General features: G+C 33.1%; 1 protein-coding gene across 1 annotated transcript; it reads left to right on the top strand.

Moving 5' to 3' along the window:
• The first annotated feature begins 42 nt into the window (after positions 1-42).
• Positions 43-5,745, top strand: LOC136356517 (uncharacterized). The gene is made up of 15 exons (XM_066310530.1): positions 43-160; positions 2,526-2,573; positions 2,673-2,720; positions 3,012-3,095; positions 3,182-3,241; positions 3,318-3,365; positions 3,472-3,549; positions 3,649-3,714; positions 3,811-3,888; positions 3,975-4,073; positions 4,172-4,234; positions 4,389-4,462; positions 5,004-5,108; positions 5,214-5,651; positions 5,734-5,745. The coding sequence occupies exons 1-15, from the start codon at positions 43-45 to the stop codon at positions 5,743-5,745; spliced, it is 1,419 nt and encodes a 472-aa protein (XP_066166627.1).
• Positions 5,746-20,967: the final 15,222 nt, after the last annotated feature.

Genomic DNA, 20,967 nt, shown 5'->3' with positions numbered 1-20,967 from the left:
GGGAATCAAACAGAGACAGATCTGAAGTCAGAAGAAAAAAAGATGGAGATTAACGAGAAAATTGACGATAGAGAAGCAAATTTACAGTACACACAGAAAGGAATCACAAGTTTGAGCGATTTGGAGAAGGAAAAAGGTGAAGAGCAGGAAAAATCAACAGGTAAGTGCACCTTTTGATTCCTCCTTTGAAATATCTTGTTGTTTTGAATCTGGATCTGAATCTTGATCTTGAATTTTGTTCTTCTGACCATTCTAGATAAACTTTAACTCTGATCTTTTGAAGAATATGAAATTTTGGAGAGTTTTCCTTGAGACATTCAAATATTCACATATATTGACTTCTGAATATACACATGTTCACACATTGTAGACAGTGCCTCTCTCGAAACTTCTAAATTCCTGTTAAATGAACATCACAGTATTAGAACAGAAGAGAAAATTTTAGGAGGATAAACAGAATCATTACAATTTTAGGAGGATAAACAGAATCTCTTGGGTAGAACATCAGCAAATTCATGCAACTCATAAACACATCTCATTCAAAAATTTTACATGAATAAGGAAACTCAAATCACTGTCACAAGTAATTCTCTCCACTGTCACGAAAGCAAGTCATCTCAAACTTTCAGAAAATTAAAATTCACCAGCAATAAACATGATTGTAAAAAATTCAGTGTGAACTATTCAGTTTGTAATTAAAACTAGTTTATTCTAATGCAGTTCATGTCATTCAAACAGAAGAAGATTTGCTCTGAAACAGAAAACATGCCACCTTTGAAAAAATCTGAATGAACAAAACACTAAAGCATGTCATGTCAAAATTTCATTACAGAACACTAAAGCATTTCATGTCAAACTTTCATTGCTTAAAATATTCATTGCCTACTATTTCATTCTGAAATTAAAACTAGTGAAATTTAATGTAGTTCATGTTCTTTTGTACTAAGAAACAGAACAAGCAAATACTTGTTCCTTCTGAAAATTTCTATATTAACAGCAGAGACTTGTACATTCTGAAAATTCTGAATAAACAGTACACTAAAAATAGGAACTAAAATTCTGAATGATGTAGGAAATTCAGATTTTATACTACAATGCAAATAAAACAGAATCAGAAATCATGTTTGAACAAAAAAGATTCTCTGGATGAACAAGAATAAAAACAGGATCTGCTGAAAATCTAGAAATCAGATTGTCTAATTGAACAAGATCACACTTTATATGCCTTTTTGTAAAAAATTTGAAAAACATAAACACTTTCAAATCATCAAACAAGATACATGACATAACTACACCTTATAAAGCACTCCATTTCATAACATAGTTTAGACTTAACTAAAACTATGAAATATAAAAATTACAATGAATTTGAACCATAATTACATGGAAAAAACTGTAATTTCAATATTGAAATCATGTAAAAAACATTTTACAACCAGAAATTGTTGTCAATCTAGCAAACATTTTTGTATTCATGTTTATAATGAGATGATGTACTCCAATGTTCAAAATCATTTCAGATTCAAAGAATCTATTTCATAACATAGCTTAGACATAAATTCAAAAAAAGTAAAAATTCACTTTGTAATTAAAACTAGTTTATTCTAATGCAGCTCATGTCATTCAAATAGAAGAAGATTTGCTCTGAAAAAATCTGAATAGCAGACACTTGTCACCTCTGAAAAAATCTGAATGAACAGAACACTAAAGCATGTCATGTCAAAATTTCATTATAGAACACTAAAGCATTTCATGTCAAACTTTCATTGTTTAAAAAATTCATTGCCCACTATTTCATTCTGAAATTAAAACAAGTGAAATTCAATGTAGTTCATGTCCTTTTGTACTAAGAAACAGAACAAGTAAATACATCAAAAAATTCAGTCCACCAGAAATTGTTGTCAATCTGGCAACATTTTGTATTCATGTTGTTAATGAGCTTATGTACTTCAATGTTCAAAAACATATCAATCCAGATTCAAACAATTCCATTACAAACCAAAGCTTAGACAAACAAAAACTTTGAAATATAAAAATTACAGTGAATTTGTACCATAATTACATAGAAAAAAACTGTATTTTCAATATTGAAATCATGTAACTGACATTGTAGATCATATAGATCAGGAGAATCAAAATCATTACAAAAAAAAGACATAAATACAAAAGTGGCCACCAGATAAGTAAAAAAACACCCCAATTCTCTGCACATCATCTGGACAAGAATTTTAATCATTATTTTAACTTAGCATGATTAATTTTCTTGCCTGATGATGTGCAGAAAATTGATTTGCTTAATCAAAAAAATATTTATCATCATCTGGCCAAAAAAAAATTCATTAAGGGTAATGCTTCTCAAAAGAGAAGAAATTGAAAATATCAAATGTCCTAAAGACGGCGGATGAAAAGCAATTCGAAGCAGGGAAAACATCAAGTGGTAAATGCATTACTCTGTATTATTCATGTTTAGTTCTGTTTTTTTTGCACTAATCTTCTATAAAATTACTTTTTTTGTATTGAAACAGATTCAGGCAAAAAATCACAGGGTCTGAAGATAATGAAGCAATTAGCAGGTATATTATGCTAAATTTTATAATATTATCTATTTATCAAATTAAACAATAGGACGAGAGAAAAATTATGTATCTGATCTTAATTATAAACTTTTGCAGGAAAAATTGAAGCTGGAACTAGTACTGATTCTGTTAATTCAAAATCAGGTTTGCAAAAGAAGTCCAAAACTTCATACTAATATTACTTGAACCACAAAAGATTCATTTAGAAAAATGAAAAAAAAGACATAAAAACAAATGTGGCCATCAGATAAGTAAAAAAACACCTCAATTCTCTGCACATCATCAGGACAAGAATTTTAATCATTCTTTTAACTTAGCATGATTAATTTTCTTGCCTGATGACGTACAGAAAATTGATTTGCTTAATCAAAAAAAATATTTATCATCATCTGGCCAAAAAAAAAAATTCATGAAGAGGAATGCTTCTATCTTCAGGAACAGAAGAGAAGATTTTGAAAATATCAAATGATCTAAAGAAGGCTGATGAAAAGCAATTACAAGAAGTAAAGACATCGAGAGGTAAGTGTATTGCTATGTAAATTTCATATTAAGTACTTTTTTTTCACTAATCTTGATCAAAAAATAAAAAATTTTGGTTTCGAAAGGTTTTGAAACAGATACCGACAAAAAAGCACAGAGATTTAAGACAATGAAGCAATTACCAGGTAATTATAAGAATAATTAGAAGAATAATTAAAAGTAAAAAATTATGCTTGTAATTTGTTTTATAATCTTTTGCAGGAATTTTCGAAGATGGAACTTGTACTGCTTTGGTTCAGTCAAATTCAGGTATACAAAAAGAAGTCCATTAAATTCAAATTATTTTTTTAGAAAAAAAATTCATAGAAAGAGTTTAACTGGATTCTAACAAATGTGAGTCTTTCATTTTAAACAGGTCTAGCATTCCTAGAGAAGAATTACAACACAACTCAATCATATAAAATGCAAGAAAACAGAGACAACATAAAATCAGGTAATTAATGAATATGTTACAAGCACTCAATCATATTTTCATCAAAATTGTAAATGTTATACAACTATGGATTGACAACAATTTTTTTTAAAAAAACAGGGAACAAGGGGCACTTGTCAGATATAGGAAGTAAGATTGAGAAGAAGAACACAACAAATCAGACATGTAAATATAAATAAATGTATAAAATTGTTTGACAACTTTCATACTGCATTAATTATTTTGTGAAACAAATTTAATAGTTTATATGATTGAAAACAGGTTTAGCATTGCTTGAGGAGAATTACAATACAACACTATCTTATAGAGTGCAAGAAAACATGGACATTACAAAAACAGGTAAGGGAAAAATTATGAAGCAAATTGCAGGTATGAGTAATAGTAAAACAAAAAAAAATAGATATTTTCCTCATATTTATTTTCAGGTAACAGTAAAGACTTCTCAGAAACAGAAGCTAAACTTGACAAGACCAAAAATTCAGAAGCAGACATTGGATGTAGTGCTTTGAATGAATCAGAGAAAAGTAAAAAATTTGCAGTAATATTTATATTATTTTTAAGAGAATTTTTTTGATTAATTAAAAGTTACACTAACCTATAATACTGGTATCAAATATTGCAGGTATTATAGAAAACAATGACAAAGGAACTATAAGTTGTATGAATATGCAAGAAATTAATTCAGGTAACAAGTTGAAAAAATTCAATCATATTTCTTTCATATTCAATCATATTTGTATGAATATGCAAGAAATTAATTCAGGTAACAAGAATTGTAGAATAGCACTATTTCTTTCATATAATTTCTTTTATGATTAGAATTTTCAAAATTTCTGCAGAAAATGGAGCTAACAATGCAAAGGTTGATTATGAAAACAATGTTCTATCTCTGTTGGACCAAGACTACATTGCAGTAAGTATTTTTACTTTGACAACCTTAAGTTTGATATAATTTCTTTTATTTTCTTTGACAATCAAGACTACATTGATTTTTTGTTTTTTTTATCAAATAGGATTCATTTATATCATACACTAGTCTAATGGAACATATTATTTCATCACAACCAAAACGTTGCAATGAATTGAAGGTAAATTTTTTTTTGAAAACAAAAGTACTGATTTGTTGTTCATTTATGTATTTATGTGTTCAATTAAGTATATTTTTTGAAAATCTTTCAAAAACTGTTTAATTAAGGTTGAAGGAACAAAAAAATGATACAATAGAGACTGGAATTGGACAAGATTATCAAAAGGTTGACGAAAGTTTGAATTCACACGTTGAATATCAATCAGAACAAAGATGCTTGATGGATATTTTAAATTTGCAAGAATCTGTGCAGGTATGTAATTGTTGTATAATATTTTTAAAAAAAATACTAAAACTTTTGTCTATTAAATTTAAAAAATGAGAAACCTTTTATTTATTTATTTTTTTGCATTTTGTTTTTTCACAGGATAAAAGTTTAGAGCAAACAAGTGAAATTGGTTACAGCAATGTTGACAATCAGTCACAACATGCATGGTCACTAGATATTTTCAATTTGCAAGAATCAGTTCAGGTATGAACTTCTTACAAATATAAGTTTTTCTATAAAATGAAAAGTAAAACATTATTCTAAATAAATGTGAAAAAAGTTTTATATTTTGTTTAAATCTTGTGATAGGAACCAATTTTAGAACAATCAAGTGATATTGGTAACATCAGTGGTAATGGTGTTGATGATGATGTTATGAATGATGAATTGCTAACTGAGGAAGACATTGAACAATTTTTAGAAGAAGAACAACAAGAAGCATTGAAAGGGAATAACGCAATCATAGATAGAAAGTACATACCTGAATTAGATCAGAAGTTCAAATCAATTATTGAGGCACATAACTATTTCAACTTCTATGCATACATGGCTGGATTTTCAATTGTCAATGTTCATAGTGCTAGAACTACAAGTAAGAAAAGAAATAGAGAAGTTATTAGAGTAACATTCAAGTGCTACAAATATGTCAAAGCAGATTGCAATACAAAGCCAGAAACAGTAGATGAGACTGCTACTGGAGAGAGAAAAACAAATGAAGTTATTGGAACAGAGTGCAAATGTGTTATGGTAATCTCAGAAAGAAATTTGGAATGGATTATAACAAGGTTAGATTTGGATCATAATCATGAGCTGAGCCCTCCAAACAAAGTCAGATTTCTAAGGTCACACAAGTATTTATCAACAGAAGAGCGGGTGCTTATTCGAACTTTGAAAGAATGTCACATTCCCACAAGGAACATGATAGTTATTCTGTCAGTTCTTAGAGGTGGTTTAACTTCATTACCTTACACTAAGAAGGATATCAGCAATGTCAGAACAGAAATCAACAGAGAAACAAGCAGCAATGATATGATGCAGTGTTTGACATATCTGAAGAAAAAACAAGAAAAAGATCCAAATTTCTTTTATGAATTTGATTTGGATGAAAATAGGAAAGTGAGAAATTTCTTTTGGACAGATGGTAGATCCAGAGATTGGTATCACAAATTTGGTGATTGTATAAGTTTTGACACTACTTTTTTGACCAACAGATATAACCTACCATTTGCACCTTTTGTGGGAGTTTCTGGTCATGGAAATACGATATTGTTTGGTTGTGCATTTTTACATGATGAGACAACAGAGACTTTTGAATGGTTGTTCACAACATTTCTGAAATGTATGAATGGGAAGCAACCAAAGACAATAATTACAGACCAAGATGGTGCTATGAGAGCAGCTATCAAAAATATTTTCAGAGAAGCTAAGCATCGAAATTGTTTTTTCCATATAATTTCAAAAGCTTTGAAAAGATCTAGATCCTTATTCAAAAAGAATCAAGGTCTTTATGCAATATACAGTGATATCATACATAACTGTTTGACTGAAGAGGAATTTGAGGTTCTTTGGCAGGATATGATTCAAGAATTCAATCTGCAAGAGATAAATTTTCTAGCACACATGTGGCATATCAGAAAAAGGTTTATTCCAGTATATTTCAAAACAGATTTCTGTCCTTTCATTCAATCAACAGCATTAAGTGAAGGAACTAACTCGAGATTCAAGAAAAATGTTGGCCCCCAATATAGCATCAGAAGTTTCTTGACAGAATATGAAAGGGTTATGGACACTATTCAAAATTTAGAATAGCATGACGATCATGAATCAAGAACAAAAAGGCCGACTAGTTTTTGGTCAAACTACTCCATTGAGTACCAAGCAGTGAAATTATATAACAACAAAATATTCAAAAGATTTCAGGCTCAGCTCAGGAAGACATTAGAATTACAAGTTGAAGAGATTAAAAAGTTCAAGTGTTATGCAGTGTTTGAGGCAGAAAATGTGATCAGCAAGCAAATCAGAAAGAGAAAATACCTTGTGATGATGGACTTGGATACAGAAGAATACACATGTATTTGTGCAATGTTCCAGAAAGATGGCATACTATGCTCTCATATATTGAAGATTATGCTTCACCTTAGCATCAAAGAAATACCGGAGAAATATATCATGCATAGATGGAGAAAGAATCATAAATCAACAGAAATAATTATAGGGAAGGAAATCATACCTGTTTCAGAATCATCAGTTCTCAGATTTAATATCCTGTCAAGGAAATTTGCTGAAATTGCATCAAAAGGTGCGAAAACAGTTGAAGCATACAAATTCTTGATGGAAGAATCAGAAAAGATTGATGAAAAGTTGAATACTATGTTCTCTCATGAATTTGAAGGAGCAGATAAACAACAGGGACATGAAGAGAACAATAGTTTTAGTCCAACAGCAGAAGTGAATGAAAAATCAGAAAACACACACATTCATGGAGATATCAGAAATGAAGAAGATTACATTGAAGATCCAGATATAGCAAATTCAAAAGGGAGGCCTAAGCAAAGATATAAAACAATTAGAGAGCAAATAGAGGACAAAGAAACAAATCACTGCAGTCACTGCGGTAGGACAGAACATACTTTTCCAACATGTCCCTTCAAGCATATTGAGTTTGATTTGGCAAGGAAAAGGAAAAGAAAAATTCCAAGTAAACCACAAAAGGTAATCTGCAAAAACAAATGAATTCTGTTTTTCATATTTTAAGATATTATGAGTGATTAATTTTTGGCTCATTTACAGAGTGGAGAAGAAGAGAAGAAGGAAGCTACTTCAAAGAAAAGAAAACCAAACAAAAAGGAGAATACAGAAATAAGCAAAAGTCATCAAGACGAAGTACAACAGTTGAGCAAAAGGGTCAAGAAGAAATCAGAAATCAACACAAGCAAGTGATGTGTGATGAAAAGAAAAGAGTAGAAGATGAAAACTAGAACAAACAGAATTTATGTAGTGCTGACAGCACAAATATCAGAACTTGTATATTTCACCACCATGAATTTGTGCTGAAAATTATATCATGTACTGCTATATTCTAGTTACAGTACTATATATCATATACCGCTATAGTCTAGTATCAGTACTGAGATTACAAAAAAAAATTGTCTAGACAAATATATTCTAGTTACAGTTTTATGAGAATTGATATCCTGCACTGCTATACTCTATTGCTTGCATGTAAAGACAAATTTGTTGTCCTGTTGAATCAGATCTTCAGCACACCTACAAAAAAAAATCTCAAATTTAATTAAATTTTAAAAAGTTATCAATTTTGAATTAGCTATTTGTTCACTGAAAGTTGTTACCTTCAGAAGTGATCATCCAGTAGTTTGTAAAGGTCTGAACAAAGAATTGAATTGTGTGGGTGAAACAACATTTTGTTGAGTAACTGTATTCTGATATTAGGAATATCTCTTTGCGAAAAGATATTTGGAAGCAGCACTCTAGGGCCCCAAACCTCCGTGAACTTGAGAGTAAAAATACCATAGTCAAATCTACAAAAAAAAGAAAATAAAATCATAAAACATCTCAAATGATGTCTGACATCAAAAATTTTACAATTCATAAAAATCATATCAATCAATGGCAGTTGAAAAATACCAAACAAAAGATATCTGAAAATTTCAGTACATATTTTTTCTTCAATGTCATTGATTTCATAAAATGAAAATAGACAACTCATAATTCATAATAGTGCAGTGACATATTAAATTTACAATGAATTAGAACAATAATTATAAAGAAAAACACTGTAATATCAATAGTAAAAATATGTAAATGGCATTCAAGATGGCATAAATCAGAAGAGTCATAATCATTATCAATTAATCTCAGAAAATAAGCAATGAAAGCCCATAAAGCAAGTATATGTAAACTAACATGCAGGTCAGCCATATGCTGAAAGGTCAGTGAACTAGGAGGTAAACAATTCCCTATACTAAACAACAATCATTCAAACTCTGTTAATGAGCCACTAGTATTAAATTTGTTCTACAAAATAAATGAATTTTGGTAAGTTGACACATCACAAAAACAACCAAATTACATTTTTACCCATTGTATTCCGTATTGGAGATCATTGTAGAACATGTTAGCATCTAATTGTAAGGATATCAGAACAATTAAAAAAATTACAGTGAGTTTGAATCATAAATATATAGAAAAAAACTGTAATATCAATACAAAAATCATGTAATTGACATTTTAGATGACATAAATCAGAAGAATCAAAATCCAATGACCAGCTGATACACATTCTATTATAAAAATGAATCTAGTCTTTACTTGCCAAATCTTAATTTGTGCTAAACAACATGTGAAGACATGTATTTTGGACAAAATTAAACTTAAAATGAAATTACAGTTATTTTGAATTAAAATTACATGAAAAGAATACTGTAATTTCAGTAATAGAAATATGTAAATGAGACTTTTTAAGATGAGTTTATACCTGTTTGTTTGCTTGGGCACTGGAGGATAAATGACTGTGTAGTTGTTGAAATCTATTGGATGATCTTTGACATAAAGGTTCCAGGCAAGACTAAAGTTTGATATCTACGAACAATCAATTTCAAGTAATAATTACAAATTTGTATGTAAATAAAACATATGAGAATGGAAAAAATTCAAAAAAAAAGATAAGCAAAATCATAAGAACTTAAATAACTATAACTTATCATACCAGTTTTGGCCTAATCTGTTGATGATATATACTGTCCTCATCATACATTGAATCCAAAAAAACAAACCTCTGAGCTTTCAGATCAATTGCAAACACAAACCAGTGCCGATTCTTGACAATTGGAAAAAAAAGCTGAAAAAGAAAAAAATAATGACAAGATTGAATATTATAAAAAATTTAATTTAGATTAAAAAATACTAACCAAGTCACAGCTGTGAACAGGTCTTGCAAGGGATGCTCCATCAAAACACTTTTTAACAACAGAGAAGTTAGTTGCAGAGCGTTCCTTAAGAAGATCATCCTAACATTAGAAAAACAGAAAAACTGTGAACCTATGAAACAACAGCTATGGCTATGAACTTAATATTTCAAAAACTAACAGAATATCAAGTTACAAAAAAGATATTGGCATATGTTAAAATTTATTGAGAAATCTTTAACTTACGCCAATTGATGAGAAGAAGTAATTTTTTTGGATTTTGAGGGATGGGATAGTCGAAACATGTACGACAGAAAACTGACGTTACAAAATTTGAGAGTTCACCACCAGGCTTGAAAGAATCACCAAAAGTAAAAAATTTGCAGTGCACACCGTCAATGTCAACAACAACCTTACTGCATTGTCAAAAAGAAAAAAATCGTTAAACATTGTACGATCAATTTTAAATAATCTATTACATATTATTAATTTATAAGATGAAATACTTACTCTTGAAATGAACTTTTGCTTATCTTGCAAACAGCATTATATAGTTGTCTATCATAAGCTGTGACACAAAAAGATTGCTTCTCAGGACTATATGGATCAGTAGAATATCTTGCTGGTTGTAGAATTCTCCTGAGATCATGCTGAGGTTTTTGACTGGAACTACACTGTCCAACATTTCTGTCAACATTGCATAAAAGAACCCTTTCTGGACTGGCAGTGCACATCTTCAATTTCTTATCTGGATTGACTATGAAAGTGTTGATTTTGTTGTACAATACATTAGTCTTTGATGTGATATCAAGACAATTTTCTGTCGATTGCCTTTCCCCAAGAAAAACTACTTCAGGTGAATCCTAAAAGAAAAAAATAATTGAGAAAACAGATATTAAATATTAATAAATTTAGATTTATAAATTAAACAAACAAAAATTGCATATCATAAACATATAATAAATTTTTTTAACCATGACATGCATACCTTTTTGTTTTCTGTTGTCTTAGTGTACTGTTGTTGAACAGGCAAATTTTCCTTTTCATTGTGTTGAGATTGTGTTTCTGAATCTTCCAAAGTTACCATTATCAACTGGTCCTGTGAAGTTAAAAAGCAAAAATAAAAATTTTAAAAAGGAATGAAAAATTATTTGAGTACAATTTTAAAATTTACCTCGTTTTCTGAATTGTTTTCTTGGTTTTGAGATAAATCATATAAATTTTGTGACAGGTCCAATGGAATAATCTGTAATAGTACAACAAGATGATTAAATAGATTTGCACTATATGGCAAATTGTAAAGACAAAAAAAGATCAGAATAAATTATACCATGTGACATGTTTGCTATCTGAATTTGATTATAAAGTTCAATGAAAACTGTGACATGTCAATACAGTTAGTATCATAGTAAAAACTTATAATAGTTATATTTTGTTAATAGAAAGTGAAAATTTCAAACAAAGTGAGTTATAATAGAAATCTCAGTAACAGGGAATGTGAATATAACTCATGAGGATGACAAAAAAATATATAAATAATCAAATATGAATTTGTTGTTTACTGCAAAGTATTTCTAGTTAAGACCTCAAGATCAGAATTGAATTTTGGCCAATCAATTTTAGAACATATCTAAGACCACATATATCATATAAACAAACAAAGTTTTGATGTCAGACCACAATTCAAAGAATGAGAGAACTAACCTTGGTTTTGTTCAATTCAGTAGGGCATGCTGGGGAGTAAGAATCAGGAACAATTTTGCTTGATTTGAGTCCATGTCTTGGTGTTACTTCAGACCTCAAATTATCTTCTTGATTAATGTTATCATCATCTGAATCCCAGATTTGAAACTGTGGCTTCTCATGATCAAAATAGATGGGTTTTCTTTCATTGAAACCAACAAATCTTGCTTTAGTTATCTTTGGAGGACTAGAAATCATTCCTGCATAAAAAATTAAATCAGTAATATAAATTTTTTTCTTAAGAAACAGATATGAATCAAAAAGCAGAATTACTATCAAAAAAATAACAAAGAAATAATCATAATTGAAAAGGGAAAAGACATACCAGGCTTACAAAGCTTTCTCATTATACCATCAACATCAGAATTTTTATCCTACAAATTTGGAATTTAAAATTTCATATTAATGAAATGTTAATAAACTGGAAAATTAGGATTAAAATTGTAGTTCATTGCAAAGTATTTCTATTTAGATACCTTTTCAGAACATGATCTTTCGGGAGTTTTAGTATCTTTGCACAGCATTGGGGACTGTTCATTTAGAATTGCATTGTCATCACAAGTGGAATGGATCTGTACATAAAAGTTTTAGGTCAAATTTTAAATGATGAAAATTGAAAAAACAGAATATAGAAAATGAAAAAATATATAATTACCTTTGGGGTTTCACAAATGTTAGCTTCATTTATTATGCTGCCATCATTCAACTTATTCTTGTCATCTTCAGAAGGATTAAAATCTTCAAAATGTGTAAGAAAAAATAAATTAATTTAATGGACTTGAAAATATTGAAGATGACAATAATAAGCAAGTATTATCAGGAACACTAATGAAGATGACAGTAATTAAGAGATTAAATGTACACTAACCAGTATTATCAGGAACACTTGGCTTGCTAGCATTAGATAAAAGATCAAATATATCAATCAGAAGATTCTTCACTCTATCATCGATGCAATTTTCATCAGGACCCAAATGGTGCAGAAGCAACTCATTTATGTCTTTTTTGATTTCTTGAGGTAAGTCAACACCAATTGCAGAATCAAGCCTTTGAAGAAAAGTTGCTTTGGCAGTACCAGTTTCAATCTACAAAAAAATGATAGAACTAAAGAGTAAACAATTTAAAAGAAAGCAAGTTCATAACTAAAAAAGTAGGTATAAAATTACCATTTTGTAACAGCTCTCAGAAAAATCTTTTATCGGTCTTTTGCCATAGACTCCTTTGCTTATTTTATCAAACTTTGAAAATTTTTTGATCATTGTTCCTTTCCATACTTTGATTCTTGGAGTATCTTGCAACACTTTTCGCATACCAAAGTTAAGAAAATCCAAGTAATTGACCTATTAATAAGAAAAAGCAAAAATATAAAGTTAAGTGGTTACAAAAAAGCAAAGCAATTGAAAAAAAGATAGAGTAATAATACTAACCACAAGGTAGTACAGACAACCACCAAAACTTTTGGACTTCTCAAGCTTGCTAAGATGTTTCATCAACCATTCAAAAACAAGATTGCTCCAATCCAATTTATCAATAGAAGTAAGATCCGCAAAAGCACTGAGATATTTTGTGCTAGGTTGAATGGATGAGTTTGGGCAAAGAAAACAATTCAAAGAAACCATCATGAAGGATATCAACACTTGATCATCAGACATTGATTCGTTCCTTATCAGCTTATCTCCAAAAAATTTGACAGTAGGCAAAGAAGAGAGACCAAAAGTGTCAAGAATTTTCTGCTTGCCAATTTCAGAATTGGAACTGATAGGTAAACCTCCAACAGGAAGACCTAAAACTATATGAACAGATTCTTTTGAAAGTGGAATTACTTTGTCTCGAACAATGATGTCACAAGAATTGACATCAACTTTTTGGGCAATCCATAAAGCAAGTCTATATGGCACAGAACATTTCTCAAACAACAAAAGGGTTTTGAAACAAGATTTGGAAATGATATCTCTATGACGTTTAGACAACTTTTCCAGAACTTCAGAAAAGTACTTCACAGAGAATCTTGTCAATTTAGTTTCTTCTGTTGCATCAGTCATGACAGATTTTTTCTGCAAAAAAAGAAAATTGGAAAAATAAAAAAAAATTGCATAAAAGAACAATTTATGGACGGGCAGTGCACATCTTCAATTTCTTGCCTCGATATATTACATTTACCTTGCTTTTATGGCAGTAGAGTTTTCGTTTCATACCAATCAAAACATTGTCTCTAAAAATTTCAAGTAATGCTGAATCCAACTGATTTTTGAAATCAACTTCTGTTGTTTCAGATCTTTTTCTCTGCGCAAGAATAGGGAATTTTTTAAAAAAAAAACTGGAAATGTATTTACCAAGTGAATACAAAAAATGGGAAAGCTGTAAAAATAATAATTAAAACTGAACATAACAAAAAAAAAGTAACCTTCAAATTGCAGTCAACAGATACTTTCTTTTTATTCAACTTCAGCTTCAAAGATCGCAATAGCTCCTCTTTTGATATCTCATCACAACTAGTTTTAGAGTCCTACAAAAAAATAGTGAAGATTAATCATGTAATTAGAAAACACAATAAAAAACACATATAAGTCTCTTGCTTCATTGTACAAAAAAAAAGGAAAAAAAATTAAGACAGAAATACTCACTTCACTATCAGAAATAACATCATCATTTTCAGAACTTTGAGAATAAGAAGAAGTAGAATCAACAAAAATTTCATCACTATCCTTTGCGTGAACCATCTATTAAAAAAAAGAAATGTGATTACACAATGGGAATAGCAAACAAAAGCAGGAGCAAATATTTTAAATAATGCTAAAGTAATCAAATTACATATAACAAGAAGACTGCAAAAGTACTTGGACAAAAGTAACCTATGTAACATAATTGTTCAAACATTAATCCACAGAAAAAAAAAGTCCGTATATAGAATAATGTTTTCAGTTACTGAAAAAGATGAAACTATGTTATTAAGTGCATTGCTGGAGGATAGCACCAAATGCATTACATGAACCTTATATAGCTGGATAAACTGTCACACTCACACAGCCCCCCCCCCCCCAAAAAAAAACACTGTAAGGACTCAACAAACACGGGAAATGAAATAGGTATAGTACTATTGGATCAAATATTACAAATAAAACCTAAATAGAATAGAGGAAATACAGTTAGAACAGATTGAAGTAATGAAAAAACTTAAATTAACTTCAAAATAAAACTACTACAGATTAAATCATTTCATTTAATTATCATTTGTCTGTCATTTCCTGAATCATGGTACATGCATGAATGTGAGCTTATAGTTTATAGTTAACTAATAAAAAGAGGTGCAACCACATATCAACCCATCATTTCATTAAGCATGTTCAGCAGAGATATAATGCCAGCTCCACTTGAGATGACAAAAGGTTCCAATCCAAAACAGACACACATTAAATCATCAATTTAAGTGACAACTGATGTCACGGAGGAAACTGAGGATGAACTTTCATCAGTGCACACACAGACACTTCATCCAAGGTGAATTAAAAATTCGGTACAGCTATGTCTTATGGTGCTTCCAATGAACACAAATCATATAACCACACTCACTTAGGATCACACAAATCATTCTTAGATTCAAACTACATATCTGCAAAACTACAGATCTGAGCATCCAAACAAAAAACCAAAACAAAAGTAAATCAGTCTAGGGCATTGGTAAACAGATCTACATGAGAAATCAAACTCTATTAAATCCAGTTAAAAACAACTTCAGATCACACATAGTGTTCTACATAATTTAGTACATTCATTTTCAGATCTACACCACATCAAGTTCAGACAAATAACTAACCTTAACTGAATCCACCAGATCGAAGCTTCAAATACCTAAGAGAAAATTAAACAACATGATCTAATCGCACATGAACAACATCACATCGTTGATGAAAGCCAAATAACACAATGTCCAAAGCAAAAAACATAAGCACACACAAAATACTACTACTCATCCAAAAAAACGAGATCCCAAAAATCCCCTCCTCATAAACATGAACAAATCCCCTCCTCATCAAAAGCAAAAACAATCCACTCCTCCTCAACAGCAACAACCACCCACCTCTCCCCCCAATCAACAGCAAAAATGCCCCACTCATCAACAGAAAAAAATCCACTCAAAACCTCAACAGCAGCAACAACCCTTCCCACCACTCCACCCACCTCCCCCCCCCCCCCAATCAACAGCAAAAATCCCCCACACATCAAACAGTAACAATGCCCCACTCATCAACAGAAAAAAATCCACTCAAAACCTCAACAGCAGCAACAACCCTTCCCACCCCCCACCCACCTCTCCCCCCCAATCAACAGCGAAAATCCCCCACACATCAAACAGCAACAATACCCCACTCATCAACAGCAAAAAAATCCACTCAAAACTCATCAACAGCAAACCCAAACCAAAACGAAAAAACTCATCAACGCATGCAGTTGAGCAGATTCAGGTGATGCTCGAAGGGGAGAATGGAGGAATAATGGACGAATCTACCAACTAATCACCCTCACGTCGAGCTACTCACCAACGAATCGCCCTCACATCGCTCCGCCAGAATCGCTGCCGCGGCGAAATGGCCTTCTGTTGACGACGACGAAATCGTCGTCGCTCTCTGCTCTCCTCTCCTAAAAGCGTTCTCTCTCTCTATGTCGGAAGAAATGAGAAAATTCAGCAAATGTGGGACCCACAGAAGAGAAAAGAAAAAAGCAGGCGCGGATTTCAAAATTGAACAGTTGCTATGGGACCCACGAGGAATCAATAAAAAGGCCAGCCCAATAGATAAAAAAGATCGGTAGCCCAAACAGAGAAGTCCATCCCACAACCCAATTATTGCACGAATCTTAAACATGATGGACGGCCCAAAAAACGAAAGATGGAGCCCAGCAAAATCTATCGACAGAAGAGTAGCCAATCCGTATTAAAAATACTTAATTTGTTTTTTTGTTATGATATGCAAAAGTATAGTTTTAAATTATATGTTCGTGAACAAGGGCGGAGCTAGTATATGTTAGGGGGATCCCAGGGCTATACTTTATCTATTTTCACCATGTATGCACCCCCTTATGCAAACTTAGACACCCGCATCAGCTTAAACTCGATCTAAAGTGGAGTAAATTAAGCAAGTGGCACCACCCTCCATTTTGCTCTAGCTTCACCCCTGTTTGTGAAGTGATATATGACATATTGATATGTCTTCTTAATTTCTTCGTAGCTATTTAAATGACGTGTCTCTCAACTGAGTTTAGTTATAGCTTCAACAAAAAGTTGAATTCCCCTGATATATTTGGATATTTTTAGGGCATGCACAATTTTTATTTTACAAGTAGGTAATTTTTTTAAGATAATGGAATAACAAAAACAAGTGGGTAACAACATGTGACCATTGATCCGGTGGTAGTAGTTGTTATTGAGCCCCACAATGTATAAGCCTATGACGAGAAAAACAAGGTAGGCCCATACACAAAAGATACCTATGCTAGCTTGGAGAAAATGGACATTTGGCCACGTTAAAAAAGCGGTTTCGCTGGAATGCCATCCAAAAAGGCGTTTCGCTAAAATGCCAATATGGAGCAGGCGATCATAGCCACTTTGTCATTTTCACCATTTTCAATTCTATTTCGTTGGAATGCGGCTTGATGAGACCAAATTGCCCCGGCTCACCGAGATTTTCCGCCCTTTCCTCTAGGTCATCCGCCCAGGCCCCGTCGTCGGAGGTGGTGGTGGCGACCACATCATCCTCGACGCACAGGAGCAGGTCCTGATCCACGCCGTCCAACCTCCTGACGTCATCCATGTCCTCGACACGCAGGAGCAGGTGCTCCGGCACCACGCTGTCATGAGGCTAGACCTCCTCGACGCCACATTCCTCTCCAGGCTCTGCGGCGACGTGGCCGGGAGGGTGTCGGTCCTCGTCCCCGACGTCCCCACCACGACCAGCCTCGTGAAGGCGCTGGGGAGTTGGTCCGGTAGGCGCGTGCATGCTCTGCCCCGTCCCGGACATCGTCGGCCTACGAGAGCTGCCAATCGTGCCGGGATTTCTCGTTGGGCTGGAGGTGGCCGAGTGGATCACCGTGCGCGTGCCGGCATATATCACGTGTTGGGCAGGGCCGCGCTACGCGGAGGTGCTAGTGGCCGCCCCGGACGCCGCCGCGCCCGACACCGTCGTGTGGAAGGCCTGCTCAAGGGGCTAGACACCATGGGGTGGAGTTGGTCACGGCTTCCATGGTGTCTCGACGCTCTCGCCTCGATGAGGAGCTCCGCCGCAAGTAGGTCGCCGCCCATGTCGAGGAGCTCATGGGAGGAGGAGGTGACAGAGGAGCTGGATCTTGATCCCCTTTCAGCTAGTGAGGGGCAATTTGGTCTCATCAAGCTGCATTCTAGCAAAAATGGAATTGAAAATGGTGAAAATGGAGGAAATTGGCAAAGTGGTTGTGATCACGCGCTACATATTGGCATTTTAGCGAAACGCATTTTCAGGATGGCATTCTAGCGAAACTGGTTTTTGAACATGGCCAAATGTCCATTTTCTCGTTAGCTTGTGACTGAACTATAATTCATTTTTATTTAAGCAATTTTACAGTCCTTGAGAATGTATCATGAGATACTACTTTTTCTATTGTAAATTTGGTTCCTCTCGGTATCTAGATACTATGAGGTACAAAATTTTATACTTAATTTTTGGTACCTCCCTCAAGTACCATAAAATTGCTCTTTTTATTTACTTGTTGCGTGTAGCAAGCTATGACCGGGTAACAACTACTACCAACTTTCACAGTGTATATAACCATATGTTGAAAGGAAGCATTCGATGTCTTATTGCCTGTTTTTCTCTCACATTGTAGTGAGTAAATTTATATATATAATAAATTTATACTTCAACTATATATAATAAATTTATACTTCACAGAGGCGTGCAAGTTTCGTGCATAGTTGCATGCCACCAGTGGGGCATTTGCTCTTTGTGTTAATTATTGGTGGATCGCCAGCAAAAGGGGAGGAAAAAAAAAGAAGCAAAATCGGGTCAACTTGAATCATCTGTTAATACTACTACGACTGTCACGTCAAGTCGATTCATTAGAGGAGATTCCAAAGTCCGTACGGAGAAGAAGCCGTCATAAATTACTCCAAAACAATTTAATTTCGTGCCTGTTGATACACGTTCGCCTCATCAGTTGTTTTGCTTGGGTACTTCCGACTTCCCATCTGTTCGTCGGTAATAGCTGTCTTTATCCACTGGAGTACTCTGATGTGAGACGTTCTACTTGTCCTTAATATTAGTATTAGTACTACTATGAAAAATAAACGGAACTACTAGCTGACTTTCGACAGTTTTCATGAGTGTTTAGCCATCGATTCCGCGCTAAGATTTGTAATGAGATATTTTATTATCGAATCTAAACCCTCTTTTCACAAGCTAGTCCCATCATCACATGTTTATGGCAGATTTTTTCAAATTACATCAAAGTCACATTCTAGTTATATTGTAGTTACAAAACTATAATTACATTACATTGTAACTATGGTGTAACTACACTATAACTACATTGATATCTCTATATAAAGTTGCATATATTATTTTAATACATATATACAAGTTATTATTATTATAGTATAGTTCTAGTAAAATTATATACTATAGTTAGATTTGAAAGTTTTCCCTAAAAAGCACTCGACAGTATTTTTAGCTAATCCCAAAATAAAATACTCTCATAATTTATTCGAGTACACGTTTTGTTACGTACTCCCTTTGTCTCTCTTCAGATTTATTTATAGAAAACATCGTATCCTATCTGTCGACGTTTGATGTCGCAATTCTGATATTTGCATGGTATGGGGATCGTCGGTGCTAGGCTATACGCAAGACTGAGGTAAAAGAGATGGAGACAGGGATTTTTATACAGGTTCGGGCCCCTAAGTTGTCAGGTAATAACCCTACATCCTATTGGCCGAAGCCATCCTGTTGGCCGAAGCCGGTATTGCTCTTATTCATGATAATCACACCAGTACAATATTTGGGTAGCCAATCTAACTGTTGTCGACATGGCAGTCTGACGATCTGACTCGTAGTCGACAACAGGGTAGCCTTCCTCCTCGAATCCGTGCCCGGCGAGATCAGAGATAGCGCTTTCGTTTCTCCTGACAGTATCCGGAGACACCGCAAGGTATTAGCCGTGCTTATCCTTGAAGTCGATATCCGGCGGCGTGTCTTGGCGTATGTAGGCTTCTATGTTGATTGTATTGGGTGTTGATCCTGTCGTGTGTTGATCCCGTTGGGTGTTGATTGTCTTTTCCCATGGTCGTTCCCCCTCTCCTCTCCAGGGGCCCTGTATTTATACTCATAGGTGTCCTCTTGTCCAAGTAGAACTAGGGAAACCAATATGGATACAATCTGAGTAGTCCTTGTCGTTTTCATGTAGAACTCTGGTTGTCTTTCCTTATCCAGAACTCCCTCGAGGTCAGTTTCCATATAAGACATGGTATGTAGTGGATCCTGCCGAGATTTAGTCAATTACTATTAGGTATGTGGTATCCATAACCCTGACATTATCATATTTTGGTTTTTTATAGGACGGAGTGAGAGAAGTAATTATCAATTTACTACTATAAAAAACAAAGTAAAAAAAGTTAAAAACCACCCTTTCAGAAACCATAAAAGGGACATTTTCACAAGAAAATCAATTCATAAAAAAATCAGTGTCTCTAGAAAAAAACCAACTAGAAGATAAAATAAATAAAGTTGAACGTATAAAATCATGTATATGCTACTGGCACATGTATATGCTAATATCACTAAAATACAGTACACCAACCCATAGAAATTGTCCCTTCTCAAAAAAAACCATAGAAATTGTGATTAGCAAAATAATATAGCTAGTTGTACACCCTAAACTCATAAAGAAACGATAGTCCAATAATCTACGTTTCCAAAGCCCGACAGGTTGCATACTTTGCATAACATTGACATGTTTGTCCACATCTCGTGTCACGCTCCAGACCAAACAATAAAATACTTAAAAATAATATAAAAAAATAGTTCTCACTTTATCTCAAAATAAGCTTAGCCATTAGTTTCCGTGTACAACTTTAATTGTCTGTCTTATTTTTTTAAAAGAAAATATGAGTCATTATTTTATATCATTAATAACTATTAATGTTTTGTCATTAATAATAGTAAAATTACTAATCATAAAGAATATGATTTATGATGAACAATGTGAAACTGCAGGAGTGAGGGAGTAAGAAAGAAAAAACAGTGAGGATCACATCACAGAGCTTCATAATTAGCCTCCTAATCCACCCCAATCCCCCGCCACGTGTCCTTCCTCCCTCTCTCACTCTCTCTCTCTCTCTCTCCATTAACGAGGCAGAGCCAGTCCGAATC

The sequence above is a fragment of the Oryza sativa genome, chromosome 5 (assembly GCF_034140825.1).
Source record: "Oryza sativa Japonica Group chromosome 5, ASM3414082v1".
NCBI classification, from domain to species: domain Eukaryota; kingdom Viridiplantae; phylum Streptophyta; class Magnoliopsida; order Poales; family Poaceae; genus Oryza; species Oryza sativa.
The sequence above is the reverse complement of the archived record's forward strand: the minus strand, read 5'-3'. Positions and strand labels throughout refer to the sequence as shown.

Excerpts from the sequence above, each read along its gene's own strand:
- LOC136356517 (XM_066310530.1), top strand. The coding sequence starts at position 43 with ATGGAGATTAACGAGAAAATTGACGATAGAGAAGCAAATTTACAGTAC. Across the intron at positions 3,242-3,317 it reads GACAATGAAGCAATTACCAG|GAATTTTCGAAGATGGAACT; the intron begins GTAATTATAAGA and ends AATCTTTTGCAG. Across the intron at positions 3,366-3,471 it reads TTTGGTTCAGTCAAATTCAG|GTCTAGCATTCCTAGAGAAG; the intron begins GTATACAAAAAG and ends CATTTTAAACAG.